The sequence below is a fragment of the Trifolium pratense genome, linkage group LG3, assembly GCF_020283565.1.
Source record: "Trifolium pratense cultivar HEN17-A07 linkage group LG3, ARS_RC_1.1, whole genome shotgun sequence".
Lineage (NCBI taxonomy): Eukaryota > Viridiplantae > Streptophyta > Magnoliopsida > Fabales > Fabaceae > Trifolium > Trifolium pratense.
Genome location: NC_060061.1, coordinates 24,325,179 through 24,346,336, shown reverse-complemented (window position 1 = coordinate 24,346,336; position 21,158 = coordinate 24,325,179). Strand labels below are relative to the sequence as shown.

At 33.9% G+C, this 21,158-nt stretch overlaps 2 protein-coding genes across 2 annotated transcripts; one reads left to right on the top strand and one right to left on the bottom strand.

Annotated features, from left to right (window-relative positions):
- Positions 1 to 107: 107 nt before the first annotated feature.
- Positions 108 to 4,407, bottom strand: LOC123917725 (anamorsin homolog). Its single transcript, XM_045969534.1, has 8 exons — positions 4,184 to 4,407; positions 3,897 to 4,044; positions 3,025 to 3,191; positions 2,877 to 2,948; positions 2,265 to 2,427; positions 2,044 to 2,177; positions 470 to 544; positions 108 to 375 (listed from the first exon to the last, which is right to left on the bottom strand). Exons 1-8 carry the CDS (start codon positions 4,397 to 4,399, stop codon positions 337 to 339), a joined length of 1,014 nt encoding a protein of 337 aa, XP_045825490.1. The 5' UTR covers positions 4,400 to 4,407; the 3' UTR covers positions 108 to 336.
- Positions 4,408 to 10,587: 6,180 nt separating this feature from the next.
- On the top strand, positions 10,588 to 12,438 carry LOC123914820. Its single transcript, XM_045965992.1, has one exon. It carries the CDS (start codon positions 10,651 to 10,653, stop codon positions 12,436 to 12,438), a length of 1,788 nt encoding a protein of 595 aa, XP_045821948.1. The 5' UTR covers positions 10,588 to 10,650.
- Positions 12,439 to 21,158: the final 8,720 nt, after the last annotated feature.

The following is a 21,158-nucleotide window of genomic DNA, read 5'->3' as shown; positions in this document are numbered from 1 at the left end:
TCTTTGGGTTAATGATATCAATTGCATGACATAGGCTTTATAGCTTGTGTGAATTAAGATTTGTAGGTTGGATAATGGATATAGCAAATCCACATTACAATGCAAGCTTTATGACAGAAAACAAAGGATTTTCTTCTTTTATTATGAAACAACTAGAGAGGAATGAAATTGACAACTAGTATATAATAGCCGGGAAACTCGGAGCTCTAAGAGTCACACTTTAAACTGTTTCAAATCAACGACCTTAAACAAATGATAACATAACCGATAACAATCCCATCCTATCTATAAATTCTGTTATACCATTCCCCACTTCAAAGATTACAACATTATCTATCATAAGTCTGCAGCAAGGAAGTTCCCGGACAGTGTGACCTGCAAAACAAAAATAATGAATGGTTAATGAAGCGAATGCTACAGAACACACCAAAGAAATGACACCAAACAACTGGCGAGGGAAAGATAGTACCTTCTCGCCCATTTTAAAGGCAGGCAGTCCCTTGTAAGGGCAGGTACTGCACCTAAACGCATCCCCTAATCCACACTGTAGACCAAAGACAAACTTTGAGAACAATGGGCATTATAGAAGAAAATGACTTCGAATAGCATTAGTGAAGATACCGACACAATAGCAACTATTTACAGAGAAAAAATCTCAGACTGCAAGGGAATCCCAAAAATTCACTGTCTAAACTATAATTCAACTCGATCTAAAAAGATCTTCTATAAATTTCATTCAACATAACTACATTTTTTGAAGTGCAAGATACAATCCAGTTGGGTTTATAAAACCAGAAGCCAAATTTAAAACAAGGGTCTTCATCAACAAAGTCAAGTTGGTTAAACGAATTTAGAAAACTATGCTTATTAAAAATTATGAGCTCAGCATAGTTTCCACATGTAAATCAAAAGTATATTGTTCTTCTTTTTGTTTTTCAATTCATTTGAAAACGTAAGCTTTATTAGTCTTCTGTGGCCCTTCAATTTTTATTTTTGTTTTCAATTTTTAAAGGATTGTGTTATGCACATACAGGATTGGATAAGCAACTACTTAATCACTGGCTTGGGACAGTACGGTGCATTTGCTAATGCTGTTTTCAGAAACAACCACTACAGCACCCAGGTGCTAGAATTTGGCTTGAATCCACACCTGCACTACTTAGTGATCCGCTTCCGTCATAGTTAACCCCAACCAAAATCAGGTTAATAATGTCTCAGCCAACCCAAATAGGCTGACAATAATGGAACCCCAGACCGCAAGAAAGCCAACCCAAACAAACTCAGAAGTCAGTTACCCAAAACCAGTTCAATTAAACAATGACCAAATTGGAAAGAGGACGTGTATGAGGGAGAAGATTTTGTGCAAAAAATCCACTACTGCTGCAACAGTAGTGATGACTAAATCAACTGATGAAGTGATGCTTGAATCTGCCAAACTTGTGGCAGCTCCCAATAGGAAGCATGTGAGAAGGAAAAGATTGAACTAGATTCATGCTCCTCCAACTAGAGTGACAGAAGCAAGGATGGATGAATCTAACAAAATGTAAAGTAGAACTTGACCAAAAAAATGTTAAGTAGAACGTTTGAACAACAAATGGAAGTTCTCAAGGCAGAGAACATTTGAATGTACATTTGCAAAGAAAATAGTTTGGTGGTAGAGTTTGATAGGTAATTATGGCATTGAGCGGTGGGATATTGAGTTAGAGTGGGTATGTATGAATTACTAGTATATCATTGCAGCATGTAAACAATCATGCTATTAATGGAATTGGTTCAATAGTTGTCAGTCAAAGTTTTTATTGTAGAAATGTTTGTGCTTCAATAGTCTCAGAAGCAACCAACCCTAAAATTGGGATACCGGGATGGCGGCTATTTTAACATTTTTTTGAACAGATTACATGATTAATACTTATAAGGATTTAATCACAAAGTTTTAACGCTGAAAACACTTTTACGATTAATACTTATAAGGACTTAATTAAAAATTGGATGATCCTATAGGGACCGACAGATTGATTTAACCAAAAAAGAAAAAAGACATACACTGCCACAAGATGATTGAGGATTATTAATCTGTTCTGCTGTCAATCCTAACTTCAACACTTTCTCCTCTTCTTCCGCCCTCCCACATGAGCAATTTTTGCAGGCCTTTCTAGTAGTTCCGATTTCACAATCACCTATTGCATAACATGTTAGCCAAAAGCCAGATATCACACAGAATACTGAGGAACAAAGCTAGATGAGTACTGAAAAGTACTATTTACCAGCTGGCAGTACAGGTTTCTTTAAATCTTCTTCAGACAAAAGACTATTTTCATCAATCAGATCCGAATCAAAATCAATTTGCAGTTTCGGTGAACTTTTCACAACCTTCTTCTTTAGTGCAAAAGATGAGCCAATTTTCCATGAAGGCTTTTTAGCTTTGATCTATGTGAAATATGGAACATATTTACAATTAGAATTTGTACGATGGTCAGAGTAAAGTGAATAAGGAAGAAAAAAAAAAAACTCTAGCTGACTCGTAGCCCGTACTCCACTTGACATGCATTAGGAAAATAAATTTATAATTGTAAGAGACAATAATAATTCTGCACAAAATGAAAACCATCAACTACAGCAATTGTTGTCAAATACCAGTAGATTAGGTTTCAGGACATGTGTGACGTGTCGGCTTATTATTAAACTCATCAGACACATTTCTATTGCATTTTATTCTGTTGTACAGAAAAGAAAAGAAAAATAACTGTTTGATTAAATGTTTCTGGCGTATTCTATAGCACAAGAATTTAAACATAAAAACACAAATAAATACATTAAAGAAAAAACAATGGTGAATAGAGATGGCTAGGAGATAGATACCATATAATGAGACTTACCACAGAAGATTGTAAAGTCTGTATTTCTGAAAATCCAGCCAATAGTAACTTGTTTTCAAGATCAGGTATTGGCTGAAAGGACAATGGGAAAAATGTCAGATCATGTACAACTTCATAAATCACCCAAGCACAATCTAGCTGTTATTACCTTATCATCTGAACCCACAGCAGATTGGGAGAACTTGCGAATAAGGGTTGTCCCACCTGCTTTTAACACTCTAAGGACTTCTTGAGTCAGTTGGGCGACAGGAAAATCAACAGACTTCCAGATTACAACAACTAAATCCACAGAGGAAGACTCCACTGGAAACTTGCCTGAAGTTTGCAATAAATAGATGGTAAAAATTAGTATCTTTGGCCACAATAAAAAGCCACATACACACAAAGGAAAATCATGTATCTGTAAGAGAAACAGTAGTTTCCATCTAATTTATTTCACATCCTTTGGATTGACACGTGCTCAAAAGAATTGAAAGCATACATGAAGAACTGGCTATTTCCGGTCCATTTTTCTCACACACCCACCCCACAGAACTGATGCATTATAAACCAGTACCACATACAATTGTAGAAGTAGAACCAACACTTCAAATTGAGAGTGCTTCCTCCAGTGTCCGACACATAGTTAAGCATTCAATTCAATCACTTCTATTTTGTAAAATTATTATTGGTGGCTATGTGTCTATGTCAATATTGTGTCCAGGGTTAGTGCTTTATAGTTAAGCATACTAAACTGTCGGCAATTTAATTTATACAATTCCATCCGATATGAATCCAGGAAAAAGGAAGTTGACCTCTAACCTTTAATTAAAAAGCATAGAAGCCTAATACTGTATACACTAATGTACTAAATGCATGTTTTGGACGTTATGTGACAAATGCAGCTGGTGATAGCAAAACCCTAAAAGAGGGAAAATCACGGTATTTAAAAATTAAAACATTGCACATAACATAACATATTATAACCTAACTAATAATATATACAAATTCAAAAAATAACGCAAGGAGAGGTAGAATTACTGAGTGATGATGCAGAAGTAATAATGAGAGGATCCAATTTCTCAACTCCTTGATTCCCAAGTTCCCTAATTGCATCAAAAACTTGACTGATAGGAAGAGCCGCTTCATCTGTACATGCCAACACAGAACCATACGTCTTTGCAGAATCCTATAACAAAAATAATAATAATGATTTTAAATTAATCAAAATTAAAATGTTATCGAACAATTTACAGATTAGAAAGAACGCTAAAAAATTCATAGAGAAATTTGAAGATGTTATCGAAATGAAAGAGAGAATAACTAACCATTGGGATGAGATGTTGAAGTTGAAGCAAAAGAGAGAGCGTGTAGAAAGAAATCTGATAGAAGCTTCGAGAATGGTGATGGAGGAGGAAGAAGAAGAAGTTGTCGACTCGCTTCACAAATGTGCGATTTTGATTTGAGAAAAAAAAAGAGGCGGTGTTTATAAATAGGGCAAAAAAAAAAGAGTCTAGGATAACCTCCATTTCTCTTATCTCCATTTCATCCAGTTCCTTAATTAGATTCTGCCACGAAGCAATTAAACATTTCAACGGTTAACATCTGGGTCAAAATTTCAAAATAAGAAATTCAAAATATGGGTCATGCTAACCGGTGCCCCCGGGGCACTGGTTAAGGAAACCAAAAAAGGAAATTTTAAAATTGAAAATAACATTTTTTAGACTTTCGAGGCGTTGACTGCACAAACTTCAATATGATATTACTATATTTGGTTCCTTAAACAATGTGTGCAGGTGCACACCCTCATGCTACATTGGTTTCGCCGTTGAATCTAGTCACTAGGTTGTTCAACAAAATAAAAGAAAGTATTTGAGCTAAAAAGATTTTGAGATTCTCACTTCTCCTCATAATGAGTCCGAGTATCCTCCATTTATTGAACTCTCCATTTACCCAATTACTTTCACTGATATGCAACACGTGGCAGTGAAAATTTTGAATGTTCCAGATTAAAAGTTTAAAATTCATCTTCTTTATGCTAGTTCCATCGTCTTTATCCCATCATCTTCACATGTCGCCGCTAGCGCCGCCCTCTCCCTCTGTGTGGCAACGACGCTCTTCCATATCTTTTTGAACTTTACAAAACTAATCAAATTATAAAATTGAGTTGAATAAAATATATACATCAAACTAGGGGTAAACCCGTGCGTTGCACGGGTTCGATTAAATATATAATTAAAATATTTTTATAAATGAAAAATAATAATTGTTATAAATATAATAATATCATATAGTTAAATGATAGATATTAAAATAGCTTATTTAACTCATCTTCAATGTATTATTGGTCAAAAAATAATAAGAAAATATGAGACATAAGAGCAATTTAAAGTTCGTTTATAGAGATGTCGTAAAATAAATTATAACCTTTAACTTCTAAACTTTTGCATAGGTCATGGATTATTTCTAATGTAGTTGTGATGTGATCCTAAAATTCTATCCCTTAACAAGAAGAATTATTTCGGTCATGGATTAAAAAGAACCAAAGTTGAAGATTATCATCCAAGCATGTGATAGTGGAAAATGAAGAGCTCATCCACTAAGCATATGAAAGTAGTGCACCAAGCAATAAAAGAGCACCACTATCTCTTCTTTTATTTTGCATTTTTCTTGTAATAATTCAGCCCCACTATAATGATAGTTAGTGGCTGAAATCCTTTTGTTTTCTTAGGAGTTACTTTTTGCTTATTACACCATCATAAGTCATTCCTATATATAGGAGGCATGTAACTCTTGCTAAAGGAGATTTTTGGGGATTGGGTAAAAATATGAGATTGATTCTCTTTGGTTCTTTGAACCTCATTTTTAGCTTATCGACTTGCCGTGGCGCTAATCTTTGACTTATCAACCGGAGCCTCCATAGCCGGTTGTGGCGTCCTCACGACTTATCAATCGGTTTTTCCATCCCGATTGTGGCGTCTTTCCACCACCTCTATCATCACAACTCTTGTTTTGTTCCAACCGCTCCGCGATTCTCATCATTTGGTATCAGAGCTCAGGTTCAAATCAGGTGTTATCTATCCTTTTCAATTTTGTTGTTGGTTTTATTTTTGTTTTTCATAGTTTGGAAGAAAAAAAAACGGAAAAAAAAAATGGATGAAGAAATGCTGCAAGTCTTCACCAATGAGTTAGAGAAATTATTTCATAGTGAGTTTAAAAAAATTCATGAAAAGTTCAACCGCATAGAGAGGAAATATAGAAGAAATTATGATAAAAGAGATAGAGAAAAGGAGAGAGAATATAGAAGAAAGAAACGTGAGGAACAAATAAAAAGTCATATGGCAAGTTTTGAAGTATTGTCGGAGAATTATCTCCTCAAAAATCTAGAGAAGAAGGATAAAGAAAATGGGAAAAAAAAATGTGTAAGGAGATACTTGAAAGTGAGGTGAAAGAAAAAGAGATAATTGTGAAAGAGGTGAACAATAAAGAAATTCATGAGCCGTGGCGCTAATCTTTGACTTATCAACCGGAGCCTCTATAGCCGGTTGTGGCGTCCTCACGACTTATCAATCGGTTTTTCCATCCCGATTGTGGCGTCTTTCCACCACCTCTATCATCACAACTCTTGTTTTGTCCCAACCGCTCCGCGATTCTCATCATTTGGTATCAGAGCTCAGGTTCAAATCAGGTGTTATCTATCCTTTTCAATTTTGTTGTTGGTTTTATTTTTGTTTTTCATAGTTTGAAAAAAAAACGGAAAAAAAAAGATGGATGAAGAAATGCTGCAAGTCTTCACCAATGAGTTAGAGAAGTTATTTCATAGTGAGTTTAAAAAAATTCATGAAAAGTTCAACCGCATAGAGAGGAAATATAGAAGAAATTATGATAAAAGAGATAGAGAAAAGGAGAGAGAATATAGAAGAAAGAAACGTGAGGAACAAATAAAAAGTCATATGGCAAGTTTTGAAGTATTGTCAGAGAATTATCTCCTCAAAAATCTAGAGAAGAAGGATAAAGAAAATGAAAAAAAAAAAAAAAAGTGTAAGGAGATACTTGAAAGTGAGGTGAAAAAAAAAGAGATAATTGTGAAAGAGGTGAACAATAAAGAAATTCATGAAGAATAAGAAGAAGTGGAGCAAATAGAAAATAAAGAAAAAATAGAGATCAATGAGAGGGAGAAAGAGAAAAGTGTTGAGAAGTTATGACATGCAACTACACTAGTCCTTCTTCTAAGTTGGTTTGTATGATTAAGTGTTGGGACTCTTCTAATCATATTGATTTGTCTAACATTTCTCGTTTATGTCATGAAGGGAACAAAGTAAATGAAGAAAAATTTCCTCAACCAGTGGAAACAAATTACGATCATTTTGTCTGTGAATCACAATGTATAAAAGGGCAAACATATCTTTTAAATCAAAATGAAAACTTATCAAAGGTGAAAGTTATATGTGATGGATTCTTTAGATTTATTTTTGACCCAGGAGGTATTCAAGCTACAAATTCGAGGTTGAATTCTCTTGAAGAGGGAGGGAATGATGTGATCCTAAAATTCTATCCCTTAACAAGAAGAATTATTTCGGTCATGGATTAAAAAGAACAAAAGTTGAAGATTATCATCCAAGCATGTGATAGTGGAAAATGAAGAGCTCATCCACTAAGCATATGAAAGTAGTGCACCAAGCAATAAAAGAGCACCACTATCTCTTCTTTTATTTTGCATTTTCCTTGTAATAATTCAGCCCCACTATCATGATAGTTAGTGGCTGAAATCCTTTTGTTTTCTTAGGAGTTACTTTTTACTTATTACATCATCATAAGTCATTCCTATATACAGTAGGCATGTAACTCTTGCTAAAGGAGATTTTTGGGGATTGGGTAAAAATATGAGATTGATTCTCTTTGGTTCTCTGAACCTCATTTTTAGTTTATCGGCTTGTCGTGGCGCTAATCTTTGACTTATCAACCAGAGTCTCCATAGCCGGTTGTGGCGTCCTCACGACTTATCAATCGGTTTTTCCATCCCGATTGTGGCGTCTTTCCACCACCTCTATCATCACAACTCTTGTTTTGTTCCAACCGCTCCGCGATTTTCATCAAGTTGAGACATACATTTTTTTTTTTACAAAACATACCAAATCCATGGTTTAAATAGAAGGAAAACTTCCGATCAAATTGACGTGCTCCACAATTATCACACTGCAATGACCACATTTATTCCATAAAGCAATCTTTAAACTTCAGTCCTTAAAAAGGTGAAAAATGGATATTGAAAAAAGAATAACATTCATATATATATATATATATATATATATATATATATATATATATATATATATATATATATATATATACTTAAAAAGATAAAGATATATATAGTGGCTGACTTACTTGTTGAAAATATATATAGACATAATTTGCTAAAATATCTATAAATAGAAAACATACAAAATAATTTAAATACATAAAATGAGAGAGCATGAATAAACAAAAAGTATGTGATACAGGTGAATAGATATTAGTTATATAAGGATCATGATTACATTGAGAAGCATTCCAATAGTCATAAGATTTAATTGTAATGAGTGTTTAGTTATCATTGAATTATATTTTTACAAATTAAATATGCAAAGGTTAATTTATAGCATAAGAAATTAGAACTCTTTATGCAAAAACCACAATAACACATGGAGTTATATTCTTTTCATTTTAGTGTCCCGTTTCTTTTGCAGATAATCAAAAGTCACACTATTAATTGGTGTTTTCAATTATTTGCAATTAAGCATAAAATAAATCTCATAACCGATTTCAATTATTTTTTCTTCTATGGACTAATAATAAACATGTTATATCAATTCTCTTTTTTAAAAAGTCTGGTATCAAATATAAAATTATATTCATAGTTATACAATAACTTTAGTAAAATTACATATTATTATTTTTTTTTTAAGGAAGAATTTTTTTTTTTGTTTATCAGAGAATTTTTTAGTAAAGTTGGACGCAAAAATGTCAATATGGTGCAATTCAGTTTTTGCTCAATTACATTATATACTATCACTTTGTTGAGGCAAAATCCACTTTTGATGTTTTAAAGATTACAAACATCTTTAATTATATTTTAAATGATTCTGATCATTTTGTTATCTAACAAGTGCTTTTGAGTGGCATAAGATTAAATAGATTCTAACAAACCACTTGCAAAGTAAAAATCCTGCAAAGCTGTTTCAAGACCATTCTAAGAACATTCTTAGCAGACAGACTGCAGTTTTGACAAATAAGCACGTTTTGGAATAAGTGCTTTCTGATTTTTCAAGTCAACTAAGAACAAAACAAATAAGCACTTTACAATGGATTTATGGACCAAATCACTACAGGAGATAATCTCTTTTGGGATCAACAACATGTGATGGAATTTAAGTATATGCTTTCCTAGTCACATATCATGAAGAAAACCATGAGCTTGATCAATTGTGGTATTGGCCAACCAATGAATACATCTGATATAATATCATGGACCAATCACAAAGGAACAACCAGATTTTAACTATGAGTTGTATTGTACTTATGCAAAGTACACAAATGGAACATTCTTCCATGGCTTGTCATAGAAGTACAATTTTGTCTCATATGCTATTGTACTATTCCAGCTGGTTTTATTCTCTTGCTAAGGCTACTACTGATCAGTCCTTAGAGCTATCTAACAGCTGCACACCACAAGGAAGGAAGGATGAAGGTTCATCTTATTTGCTGGTGCAGTCAAGACTGTTTCAAGACCAATGCAAGACTGATCCTGCACACAGTTTTTCAAAACCATCTCCAACTGTCATGAGTCCTTTTCTGAGCATCCAAACGGCTATATCTGATACATGACAGTGGAAGGATGTAAGAAACAACTCATATACACTTGGCAACAGCTCATACTTATTTGGATCTTATGGATCAAAGCCAAAAGGAAATCAAGACTGTTCCAAGACTGAACAGAGAATCTGCACATTATGCAGAAGTTGTCTGCTGCATATAGAGCACTGAGTAACAGCTCTATTTTACTCTCTAACTGATATACTTGAAGGCCAAGCTTCAATATCAAGCAAGCATCTATAAAAGGCAATCAAGTCCAAGGGAAAGAGCAAGAGTTTTCAAGCAATTCAAGTGATATAAATCCCATTCAATCTCTTTAGCTCAAAGTCCTTTTTAAGTCACTCTTTTGTATCATAATCTGAGTTCCAATCTCTTTAGAGTGCTTTCATCTAAGCTTCTCTTTTATAGTGAGTCTGAAATTAAGCTTAGAAACAAATCATCTATATTGTAATTGCTCAAGTCAATACGTGACTATTGATTGAGTGTTGATTGGTCAAGGTGACTAGGAAAGTTCAAAGCTCTAGGAGCTTTGTTAAGTTGTTGATCTTAGGTCAAGATCAAGGTGAATTTGTAAGTATTGGATCTGTAACTTTTAAGTGATTCTAGTGGACAAACTCACAGGAGGTGGGGACTGGACGTAACCCAAAGATTAGGGGTGAACCAGGATAACTCTTTGTGTTTATCTTCTTTCCCTTAAACTTTTATTTTCTGCAACTGTTTTTACACAGCACAGATCATTCTTAGAACGATCTCACTGAGCACAAAAACAATTTTATCACTAACTATTTATTTTGTGACTTGAGTTTAAATTTTAAAAGGGTCACAATTCAAACCCCCCCTTTCTTGTGAAAAACTTTGCTACTTCAATTGGCATCAGAGCTCTGCCTCTAAAGGTTGAGCATCTAACAAGTGCTTAGAGGAAAAGATTCAGGAAGGAAGTATGTCAAAACCTGCAAAGTTTATTTCAGAAGGTGGATCATCAACTAGGCCACCACTATTTGAAGGAAATGACTACTACTACTGGAAAGATAAAATGGAGCTATTCCTAAGATCACAAGATAACTACATGTGGTCAGTGATTGAAAATGGAGAATACACACCATTGGCAAAAGATTCTACCACTCCAAAGCCTCAAGCTGAATGGACAACCACTGAAGCAGACAGGGTACTTTTAAATACTAAAGCTCAATTATTTATTAAAAGTGCTTTGTGCAGGGAAGAATATGACAGGATCATGCAATGCAAAAATGCTAAAGAAATGTGGGATACTCTCAAAACTCATCATGAAGGAACCAGTCGTGTCAAAGAAACAAGAATTGATATTGGTGTAAGAAAGTTTGAGTTATTTGAGATGAAGGAAGATGAATCCATTGATCAGATGTATGGAAGATTCACTATCATCATAAATGAACTCAACTCTCTTGGAAAAACATACACCACACATGAAAGAGTAAGAAAGATACTAAGATGTCTACCTAAAGAATGGAGGCATATAGTAACAGCCATCACAGAGTCAAAAACTCTCTCTGAAGTTAAAATGGAGGACTTAATTGGTTCTTTAAAAGCTCATGAAGCAATACTTCAAGAGGATAAATCTCCAAAGAAAAAGATGATTGCATTAGATTCTCAATCAGAAGAATGCTTTCAGCAAAATGAAATCTTCTCTAGCAAAGATCTGATTGATGAAGACAATGAAGAAGAATTTGCACTTCTGTCAAGAAGAATTCAAAGACTCATGATGAGAAGGAATCAAATGAGGAGAACATTTCCAAATAAAAGAAATGGTGTAAAATCTGAAGTTGACATGAGCAGAATCCAATGTTATGGATGCAACCAATTTGGACACTACAAAAGTGATTGTCCAAAATTCAAAAGACCTCCTGCCAAGAAATCAATGATGGCAACCTGGGATGAACTAGATGAACTCCCAGAAGAAGAAGAGCAAGAAGCAAATGTATGTCTTATGACAAGATCAGAAACACAAGAGGTAAACCCTGAAACTTGCTCTTCATGTCAAAAAACTGAACACCTCTTTGATAATCTTTTTTATGATAGCTTGAATCTAAATAAAAAATGTGATCAACTTCAGGAAGAAGTAATCAAAATTTCTAAAGAAAAAGATGAATATAAAACTGAAAATGAATTATTAAAAGACATAATTAAAAACATGGAAATTGCTCATAAAAGAAAATTAGAAGAACTTAAAGAAAATCAACAAATTGACTCTAACATACAAGAAGAAAACAAAATACTAAAGAAGAATGTTTCAAAACTTGAAAATGATATAACCAAATTTGTAAAGTCTACTAAAACTTTTGAAAATATTTTAGGATCTCAGAAAAATAGTTTTAGTAAATCAGGCCTAGGTTTTGAAACTTACAATAATCAAAGAATTTACAATAAGTTTTTTGTTCCTAATAAACCTATATACAAATGCTTTTACTGTCATAAGGAAGGACATCTTGAACCTTTTTGTTATAGAAAATCTAGACAACAAAATTATCATAGGAAATACTTTTCAGAACGATCTCAGAACATTCTTAAAAAACAGACTAGAAGCTCTTCTTATCAACATAAGAAGAGTCATTATAACACTAACCATCAAGGACCCAGAAAGATATGGGTACCTAAAAGCATGCTAAAAACAAATGCAGGAATGTCTTCTCACAGTCAAGAAGAAGCCATGGTACTTGGACAGTGGCTGCTCCAGACATATGACTGGAGATAGACAAAGCTTTCTTTCCTTTGAAAAGAAAGAAGGAGGATCAGTTACTTTTGGTAATAATGAGACAGCTACTATCAAAGGTAAAGGTACAATAGGTAAGATAAACTCTGCTAAAATTGAAAATGTCCATTATGTAGAAGGTCTTAAACATAACTTAATAAGCATTAGTCAATTATGTGACAATGGTTTTGAGGTTATATTTAAACCTGATACATGTGAAATCAAACACTCATCTTCTGACAAAATTCTTTTCAATGGATCAAGAAAGAAGAATGTTTATATCATATATTTAGATGAACTCCCTGATGAATCATGTTTTATGTCTCTTGAAAAAGACAAATGGATTTGGCACAAAAGGGTAGGGCATATAAGTATGAAAACCATTTCAAAACTTTCTAAACTTGATCTAGTAAGAGGATTACCAAAGATAAGTTTTGAAAATGATAAGTTATGTGAATCATGTGCAAGAGGAAAACAAGTAAAAAGCAGTTTTAAACTAAAAGAATTTATTTCAACCAAAAGACCTCTTGAATTACTTCACATAGACTTATTTGGACCAGTCAGAACCACAAGTCTTGGAGGTAAGAATTATGGTTTTGTTATTGTAGATGATTATTCCAGATTTACTTGGGTGTTGTTTTTAAAACAAAAAGATGACTCTTTTGAAGCTTTCAAAAACTTTTGCTTAAAAGTTCAAAATGAAAAAGAAACAAAAATTATCTCCATTAGAAGTGATCATGGAGGTGAATTTGAAAACTCTCTATTTGAAACTTTTTTTAATGAAAATGGTATTTCTCATAATTTTTCTTGTCCTAGAACTCCACAACAAAATGGAGTTGTAGAGAGAAAAAATAGAACTCTACAAGAAATGGCAAGAACTATGATAAATGAATCAAATGTGGAGAAGTATTTTTGGGCTGAAGCCATAAACACTGCTTGCTATATCTTGAACAGAGTAACTATTAGAAAAGTTTTAAAGAAAACACCTTATGAAATCTGGAAGGATAAAAAACCTAACATATCATATTTTCATATTTTTGGCTGCTACTGCTACATTCTTAATATTAGAGATAATCTGGGTAAGTTTGACTCAAAATCAGACAAAGGAATATTCTTAGGATATTCTTTAACTTCAAAAGCATATAGAATTTATAACCTAAGAACTCAAGCTATGGAAGAAAGCATGCATGTAAAGTTTGATGAGTTTGAGGAACAAACAACCATAATTGCTGATGAGGAAGAGGAAACTACAAATCAGAAAAGGAAAACTAATGAAATGGAAGAATCCTCACAAGCTCCTCCAAGGACATGGAAAATGGTCAATTATCATCCACAAGAACAAATCATTGGAAGTACAACAGATGGTGTAAGAACAAGAAGAGCTACTCAGAATAAAGAAAACAATCTAGCTATGATTTCTCAAATAGAACCAAAATCCATAGATGAAGCAATCATAGATGAATCATGGATTGAAGCTATGAAGGAAGAGCTTTTGCAATTTGAAAGAAATGAAGTGTGGAAGCTAGTACCTAAACCTCAAGAAAATTCAATCATTGGTACTAAATGGGTCTTTAGGAATAAACTTGATGAAGAAGGGAAAGTTATAAGGAACAAGGCAAGACTTGTGGCTCAAGGATATAATCAACAAGAAGGTATTGATTATGATGAAACCTTTGCACCAGTGGCCAGGTTAGAAGCAATTAGAATACTACTTGCATATGCATCTCACAAATGCTTAAAACTTTTTCAAATGGATGTCAAAAGTGCTTTTCTAAATGGATTTTTAAATGAAGAAGTCTATGTTCATCAACCACCTGGTTTTATTGACCAACATAGACCAGATCATGTTTTTAAGCTAACTAAAGCTCTTTATGGGCTTAAGCAAGCTCCAAGAGCATGGTATGAAAGATTAAGCACTTTCCTTTTAAACAATGGTTTTTCTAGAGGAAAAATAGATACCACACTTTTTAGAAAGGAAAACCAAAATGATCTTTTAATAGTTCAAGTTTATGTTGATGATATCATCTTTGGAGCTACAAATGAAACAATGTGTGAAGAATTCTCAACCCTCATGCAAAGTGAGTTTGAGATGAGTATGATGGGAGAACTTAGATTCTTTTTGGGTCTTCAAATAAAACAACTTGAAGAAGGAATCTTTATAAGTCAAGAAAAATATGTCAAAGATCTCCTCAAAAAGTTTAAGATGAATGAGGCTAAGATTATGCCTACACCAATGCATCCATCAACAAGCTTGGACAAAGATGAAAAAGGAAAGGATGTATCTGAAAAGGAATATAGAGGAATGATTGGATCACTCCTTTATTTGACTGCAAGTAGACCAGACATTGTCTTCTCAGTAGGATTATGTGCAAGGTTTCAATCATCTCCAAAAGAATCACATCTTACTGCTGTCAAGAGAATTTTTAGATATTTGGTGGGAACACCTGATACTGGTCTATGGTACAAAAAGGGTTCACATTTTGATCTTATAGCATATTGTGATGCTGACTATGCTGGGGATAAATTAGAAAGAAAAAGCACAAGTGGAGCATGTCAATTTCTTGGAGAAGCACTTGTAAGTTGGTGTTGCAGAAAACAAAATACCATAGCACTTTCAACAACTGAAGCAGAATATGTGTCTGCTGCAAACTGTTGCTCTCAAGTGATTTGGATCAAAAACCAACTTGAAGACTTCTCATTAAGGTACACAAATATTAAAATTTTATGTGATAATACTAGTGCTATCAATTTATCAAAAAACCCTATTCAGCATTCAAGATCAAAACATATTGAAATAAAACACCACTTCATTAGAGATCATGTTAATAAAAAGGAAGTTGAATTAACCTTTGTGGATACTGAAAATCAATTAGCAGATATTTTCACTAAGCCATTAGTAGAAGAACGTTTTAATTTTATTAAAGAAAAATTAAAAATAATGAAAAGCCCTGTCTAAAGAACAGTCTTAGAACGTTCTTGGTGTTGATCAAATTTTATGACCTCCTCTGCGTTTAAAATAATTTTTTTTTTAATAAGTAGTTTTAAAAAGAGAGTAAAAACCAGTTGTATTACCTACAGACCTAGGTTACTATGCTTATAATAATAGTTAGTACATTTAAGATAGAATGAGTAAGTTTTAGTTTAGAGTTCCAAGGCAAATAGTACACTTAAGTACACCTACTCTCTTTAGACAACCCTTCTTCTCTTCCCTCTTTAAAATCAAATCAATAACTGCTCATTTCTTTTCATTCTTCCAAAACCATCGATCTTCTTCCATTCTCAATGGCAAGAACTAAGAACACCGGTCGTATTCCTGCTCCCATTCCTTCACCAACTGCTGAAAATGAATCACCATCTCAACCGCCTGTTCCACCTCCTTCTCCCATCTCTGAAACCATCTCTGAACGATTCACAACCGCTCCTAACTCTGATACGGAGATTAACCAACAAAATCCAACAAATTCCTCAGTGGAATTAGGAAATGCTGAGAAGATTATTGCTGAAACAATCATGAAACTGTCTCAGGAAGATGTGTCAAAATCAATCCCTCAACCCTCTAATACTGTTCCAAAACCCTTCATTGTTTACACAAAATCCAAATCCAAATCAACCAAAATCCCTCAAGTAAGAAGATCAGCTAGATTGTTATCTAGTGGTGGAACTAAGAAACCTGTCATAGACAACACCATTTATGAAGTAAATGATAGTGACTCTGAAGAATTGGAAACCACCTCTCTCACTCGTCACACCAAACCCTTATCCCAAATTATTGAACCGTCCAAATCAACTCAAACCACCAAATCTGCTCCTGTCAAAACAAGAACTCCAAGCAAAGCATTTCTTGATCATCTGGAAAAATATGTTGCTGAAAAAGGAAAAACTTCAAGCTCTGAAGGAGAAGAAGCTAAGAAGAACTCAGATGATAATGGAGAAAAAGGGAAATCTCCAGAAACTGAAGAACCAACTTTGACTCAACTACTTCCCAAGAACATGGTAATCCCTCTTATTCACTACTCTGAAAGAGAAGATTTTGATTTATTCTGGAATGGGAAACCTGTCCCTAGCTGTAGGTATTATGACTTTGCAAACCTAGCTAGTGGGGGTATTGATGTGATGAAGCTTACCGAATCACAGGGTTGGACTCACCTGTTTAGAATGAGAGAAACTGTATACCCTAGAGTAGTTCAAGCTTTCTATTTCAATGCCAAAGTTGATCCTGAGAATGATCTAATTAAGTCAACCCTTAGGAATGTTGAAATCAAACTAACCCCTGAGATCTTAGGAAAGTATCTCAATCTACCCATTGATGGAGCCAAGTTGATTGGAGACACTTGGTACTCTGAAGCTCAAGTTAAAAAGGAGGATTTAATTCAGGAGATGTTTGTTGCTGAAGGTACAAAATTACCTCAACCACCTGCTTCTTACCTAAAAACTGAATACAAGGTGCTATTCAATATGGTCCAAAACCATATCTTTCCAAGAATAGGTACACGAGAGAAAGTTTATGATGGAGATTTAATGGTTATGCATCATCTGGGAACTGGGAAAAAGCTGAACCTACCCTATGTTATCATTCACAACATGATAGAGGCTGCATCTTCTGGTTCTAAGAAAATCACTCTACCCTATGGAATGCATCTGACTAAGGTTTTTAGAGAATGCAAGGTAGAGCTCAAGAAGGAAAAGAGTTTTAACAACTCTAAAGTGTTTGATTTGAAAAACTTATCTCACATGAAGAAAGCAGCTGATGAACCTACTGTAGGTGAGAAAAGAAAGAGAGAAGTTTTTGAAGCTGACAAAAATTTAACTGCTACTGGTATTGTAGAACAGTCTGAGAACGTTCTCAACCTTGCCTCCTCTGCAAATCACAGCTTGGAACCTACTCCAACAATTTCTGTTCCTTTTGTTAATCTTGATGTTTCACTAGGCTTTGACTCAAGCTTTGGATTAAGCAACCAACCCACTCTTTCCCAAAATGCTGCACATGTTCTTGAAGGATTATCCACCAATCCAAGATTCACCAACAAAGCTCTTTTCTCTCCACCATTCTATGATTCTCAATCCAGCTCTGATTTTCTTAAGAGCCTGCTTAAAATTCCAAGTCCTGAACCTCCCCAAATTCAAATTCCCTTGTACTCTGCTGGAAATTCATTACCCTCCTTTCCACCACACTTTGGCTCACTAAAATCCTTTTGCTCCTCTGGTCAAAACATTGAAGATGCTGCTCCACCTGCTGATAATCCTGCTGCTGCTGGTCCTAGCACCAGACCTAAGAGAACCAAAATGGAAAAGGATGTTTCCAAAACCAAAAGAGAAACCACCAAGATTTTGGAAGCTATGATGCAGCAGAACAATCTGCTTATGCATATCATGCTTGAACAACAAAACTATCGCACCTGGCTCTGTGAGCATGTTTGTCCTCTTCTCAATATTCCTCATCCTCCAGCTCATCCTCCTCCACACATCCCTGAATTTCCTCAGCCAGAGAATGATCCATCATCTGATGCTTCCAGCCCTACTGTGTCTCCTTAAAAACCTTTGCAGTCCCTCCACTTTTTGTGATGACAAAAGGGGGAGAAAAAGAAGAAGAAGCTTGTTTCAAGAATGCTAGGATTTTTAATATTTCTGCTTATGTATTGTGTTTGTTTTGTGTACTGTGTTTATATTTTGAAAACTTTTGATGACTAGATATTGTAGGAAGTTTTAATCTTAGGATAGAACTTCTAGCATTATGTAATCTAAGTCTTAGGTGTTTGTTTCTTGTTGTTCTGAATCATCTTTTGGTCTTAATCTTGCTGAACACATGGTTTGTAATGCTTACTTGAAGTATGAATGATTAAGAATGTGTTATGATTCAGATTTTTTATCTTGCTCAATTTTATCTTGATAATTTGAAATTGAATGCATAAATTGAGGGGGAGTTTTTTGATAAAAACACTAGTACATTTATCATTTGATTAAATCAGAAATCATTTTTAAAATCTAAATTAAAGAAGTTTGTCATCATCAAAAAGGGGGAGATTGTTGAGGCAAAATCCACTTTTGATGTTTTAAAGATTACAAACATCTTTAATTATATTTTAAATGATTCTGATCATTTTGTTATCTAACAAGTGCTTTTGAGTGGCATAAGATTAAATAGATTCTAACAAACCACTTGCAAAGTAAAAATCCTGCAAAGCTGTTTCAAGACCATTCTAAGAACATTCTTAGCAGACAGACTGCAGTTTTGACAAATAAGCACGTTTTGGAATAAGTGCTTTCTGGTTTTTCAAGTCAACTAAGAACAAAACAAATAAGCACTTTACAATGGATTTATGGACCAAATCACTACAGGAGATAATCTCTTTTGGGTTCAACAACATGTGATGGAATTTAAGTATATGCTTTCCTAGTCACATATCATGAAGAAAACCATGAGCTTGATCAATTGTGGTATTGGCCAACCAATGAATACATCTGATATAATATCATGGACCAATCACAAAGGAACAACCAGATTTTAACTATGAGTTGTATTGTACTTATGCAAAGTACACAAATGGAACATTCTTCCATGGCTTGTCATAGAAGTACAATTTTGTCTCATATGCTATTGTACTATTCCAGCTGGTTTTATTCTCTTGCTAAGGCTACTACTGATCAGTCCTTAGAGCTATCTAACAGCTGCACACCACAAGGAAGGAAGGATGAAGGTTCATCTTATTTGCTGGTGCAGTCAAGACTGTTTCAAGACCAATGCAAGACTGATCCTGCACACAGTTTTTCAAAACCATCTCCAACTGTCATGAGTCCTTTTCTGAGCATCCAAACGGCTATATCTGATACATGACAGTGGAAGGATGTAAGAAACAACTCATATACACTTGGCAACAGCTCATACTTATTTGGATCTTATGGATCAAAGCCAAAAGGAAATCAAGACTGTTCCAAGACTGAACAGAGAATCTGCACATTATGCAGAAGTTGTCTGCTGCATATAGAGCACTGAGTAACAGCTCTATTTTACTCTCTAACTGATATACTTGAAGGCCAAGCTTCAATATCAAGCAAGCATCTATAAAAGGCAATCAAGTCCAAGGGAAAGAGCAAGAGTTTTCAAGCAATTCAAGTGATATAAATCCCATTCAATCTCTTTAGCTCAAAGTCCTTTTTAAGTCACTCTTTTGTATCATAATCTGAGTTCCAATCTCTTTAGAGTGCTTTCATCTAAGCTTCTCTTTTATAGTGAGTCTGAAATTAAGCTTAGAAACAAATCATCTATATTGTAATTGCTCAAGTCAATACGTGACTATTGATTGAGTGTTGATTGGTCAAGGTGACTAGGAAAGTTCAAAGCTCTAGGAGCTTTGTTAAGTTGTTGATCTTAGGTCAAGATCAAGGTGAATTTGTAAGTATTGGATCTGTAACTTTTAAGTGATTCTAGTGGACAAACTCACAGGAGGTGGGGACTGGACGTAACCCAAAGATTAGGGGTGAACCAGGATAACTCTTTGTGTTTATCTTCTTTCCCTTAAACTTTTATTTTCTGCAACTGTTTTTACACAGCACAGATCATTCTTAGAACGATCTCACTGAGCACAAAAACAATTTTATCACTAACTATTTATTTTGTGACTTGAGTTTAAATTTTAAAAGGGTCACAATTCAAACCCCCCCTTTCTTGTGAAAAACTTTGCTACTTCACACTTATCATTATAAGTCTAAATTTCGTAGAAAGTTGAGACAAATAATATAAGAATACATAATTGTTTGTTGATATATCTTCTTGTGAGAATTTCATTTTAGAATTCCAACAATCATGAGAATTTGATGGTCATAGTATCATTTATGTCTCTTTCTAAACCATAACCGAGATATAAATTTGTAGGTATTAGTTGGTCACTTATGCTTAATTGCAAATAATTGAAAACATAAATTCATATATGTTTCCAGGTTGAAATGCTAAAACTTGAGCAGAATTCATTTCTGTGAATCTACAAAATTCATATAGTCAAGCTTCAACTCAGATGATAGCTATGTTGTCAATTGCGCCGCGTTATCGCCGGCAGCAAATGGCGCTGGAATCGCATCCTAGAGCGCGGTACTGGATAAGGTAAAGAAAAATTCGAAAAATTAAATGTAAAAGAAAACCTGGTGGACTTTGTTACTGTTCCTGGTGGAATTATGTGTGTCAATATTTGACAATTATAAATTATAATCACTCTATTTTTTATTTATGGTTAACCAATTTTTTATTGGTCAAATTTCTTATTTTTATATAAGTTAATTTTACAAATATTTCAAAAAATATTTATGAGTTTAATTAGAATACTTTGACAATGTAATTCATTTTACACGGTCAATCAATTAAAATAATTCATTTAGACCAGGGGCGTCTCCGAGTTTTAGGAGGCTCTGTGCAAAATATAAAAGTGGCCCCTTAATAAAAAAAAATTAAAAAAATTATCGATTTAAATTGCATATAATATAAAAAAAACATTCTTGTAAACATATAAATTATCAATATTAAACCTTACATTAAATTAAATGGAACAAGAAATACAAAATAATTATCTTTGAATATAACGTCAAAAAGGAACATCATAATCTAAGATTAAATTTTATGCAAAGATTAAAATGGACTAGAACTATATTTATAAGTATAGATAACTAATATATTGATACTCATGATATTTATGAACATTAACAATATATAACTATTATTTTAGCGCCTAAAAATT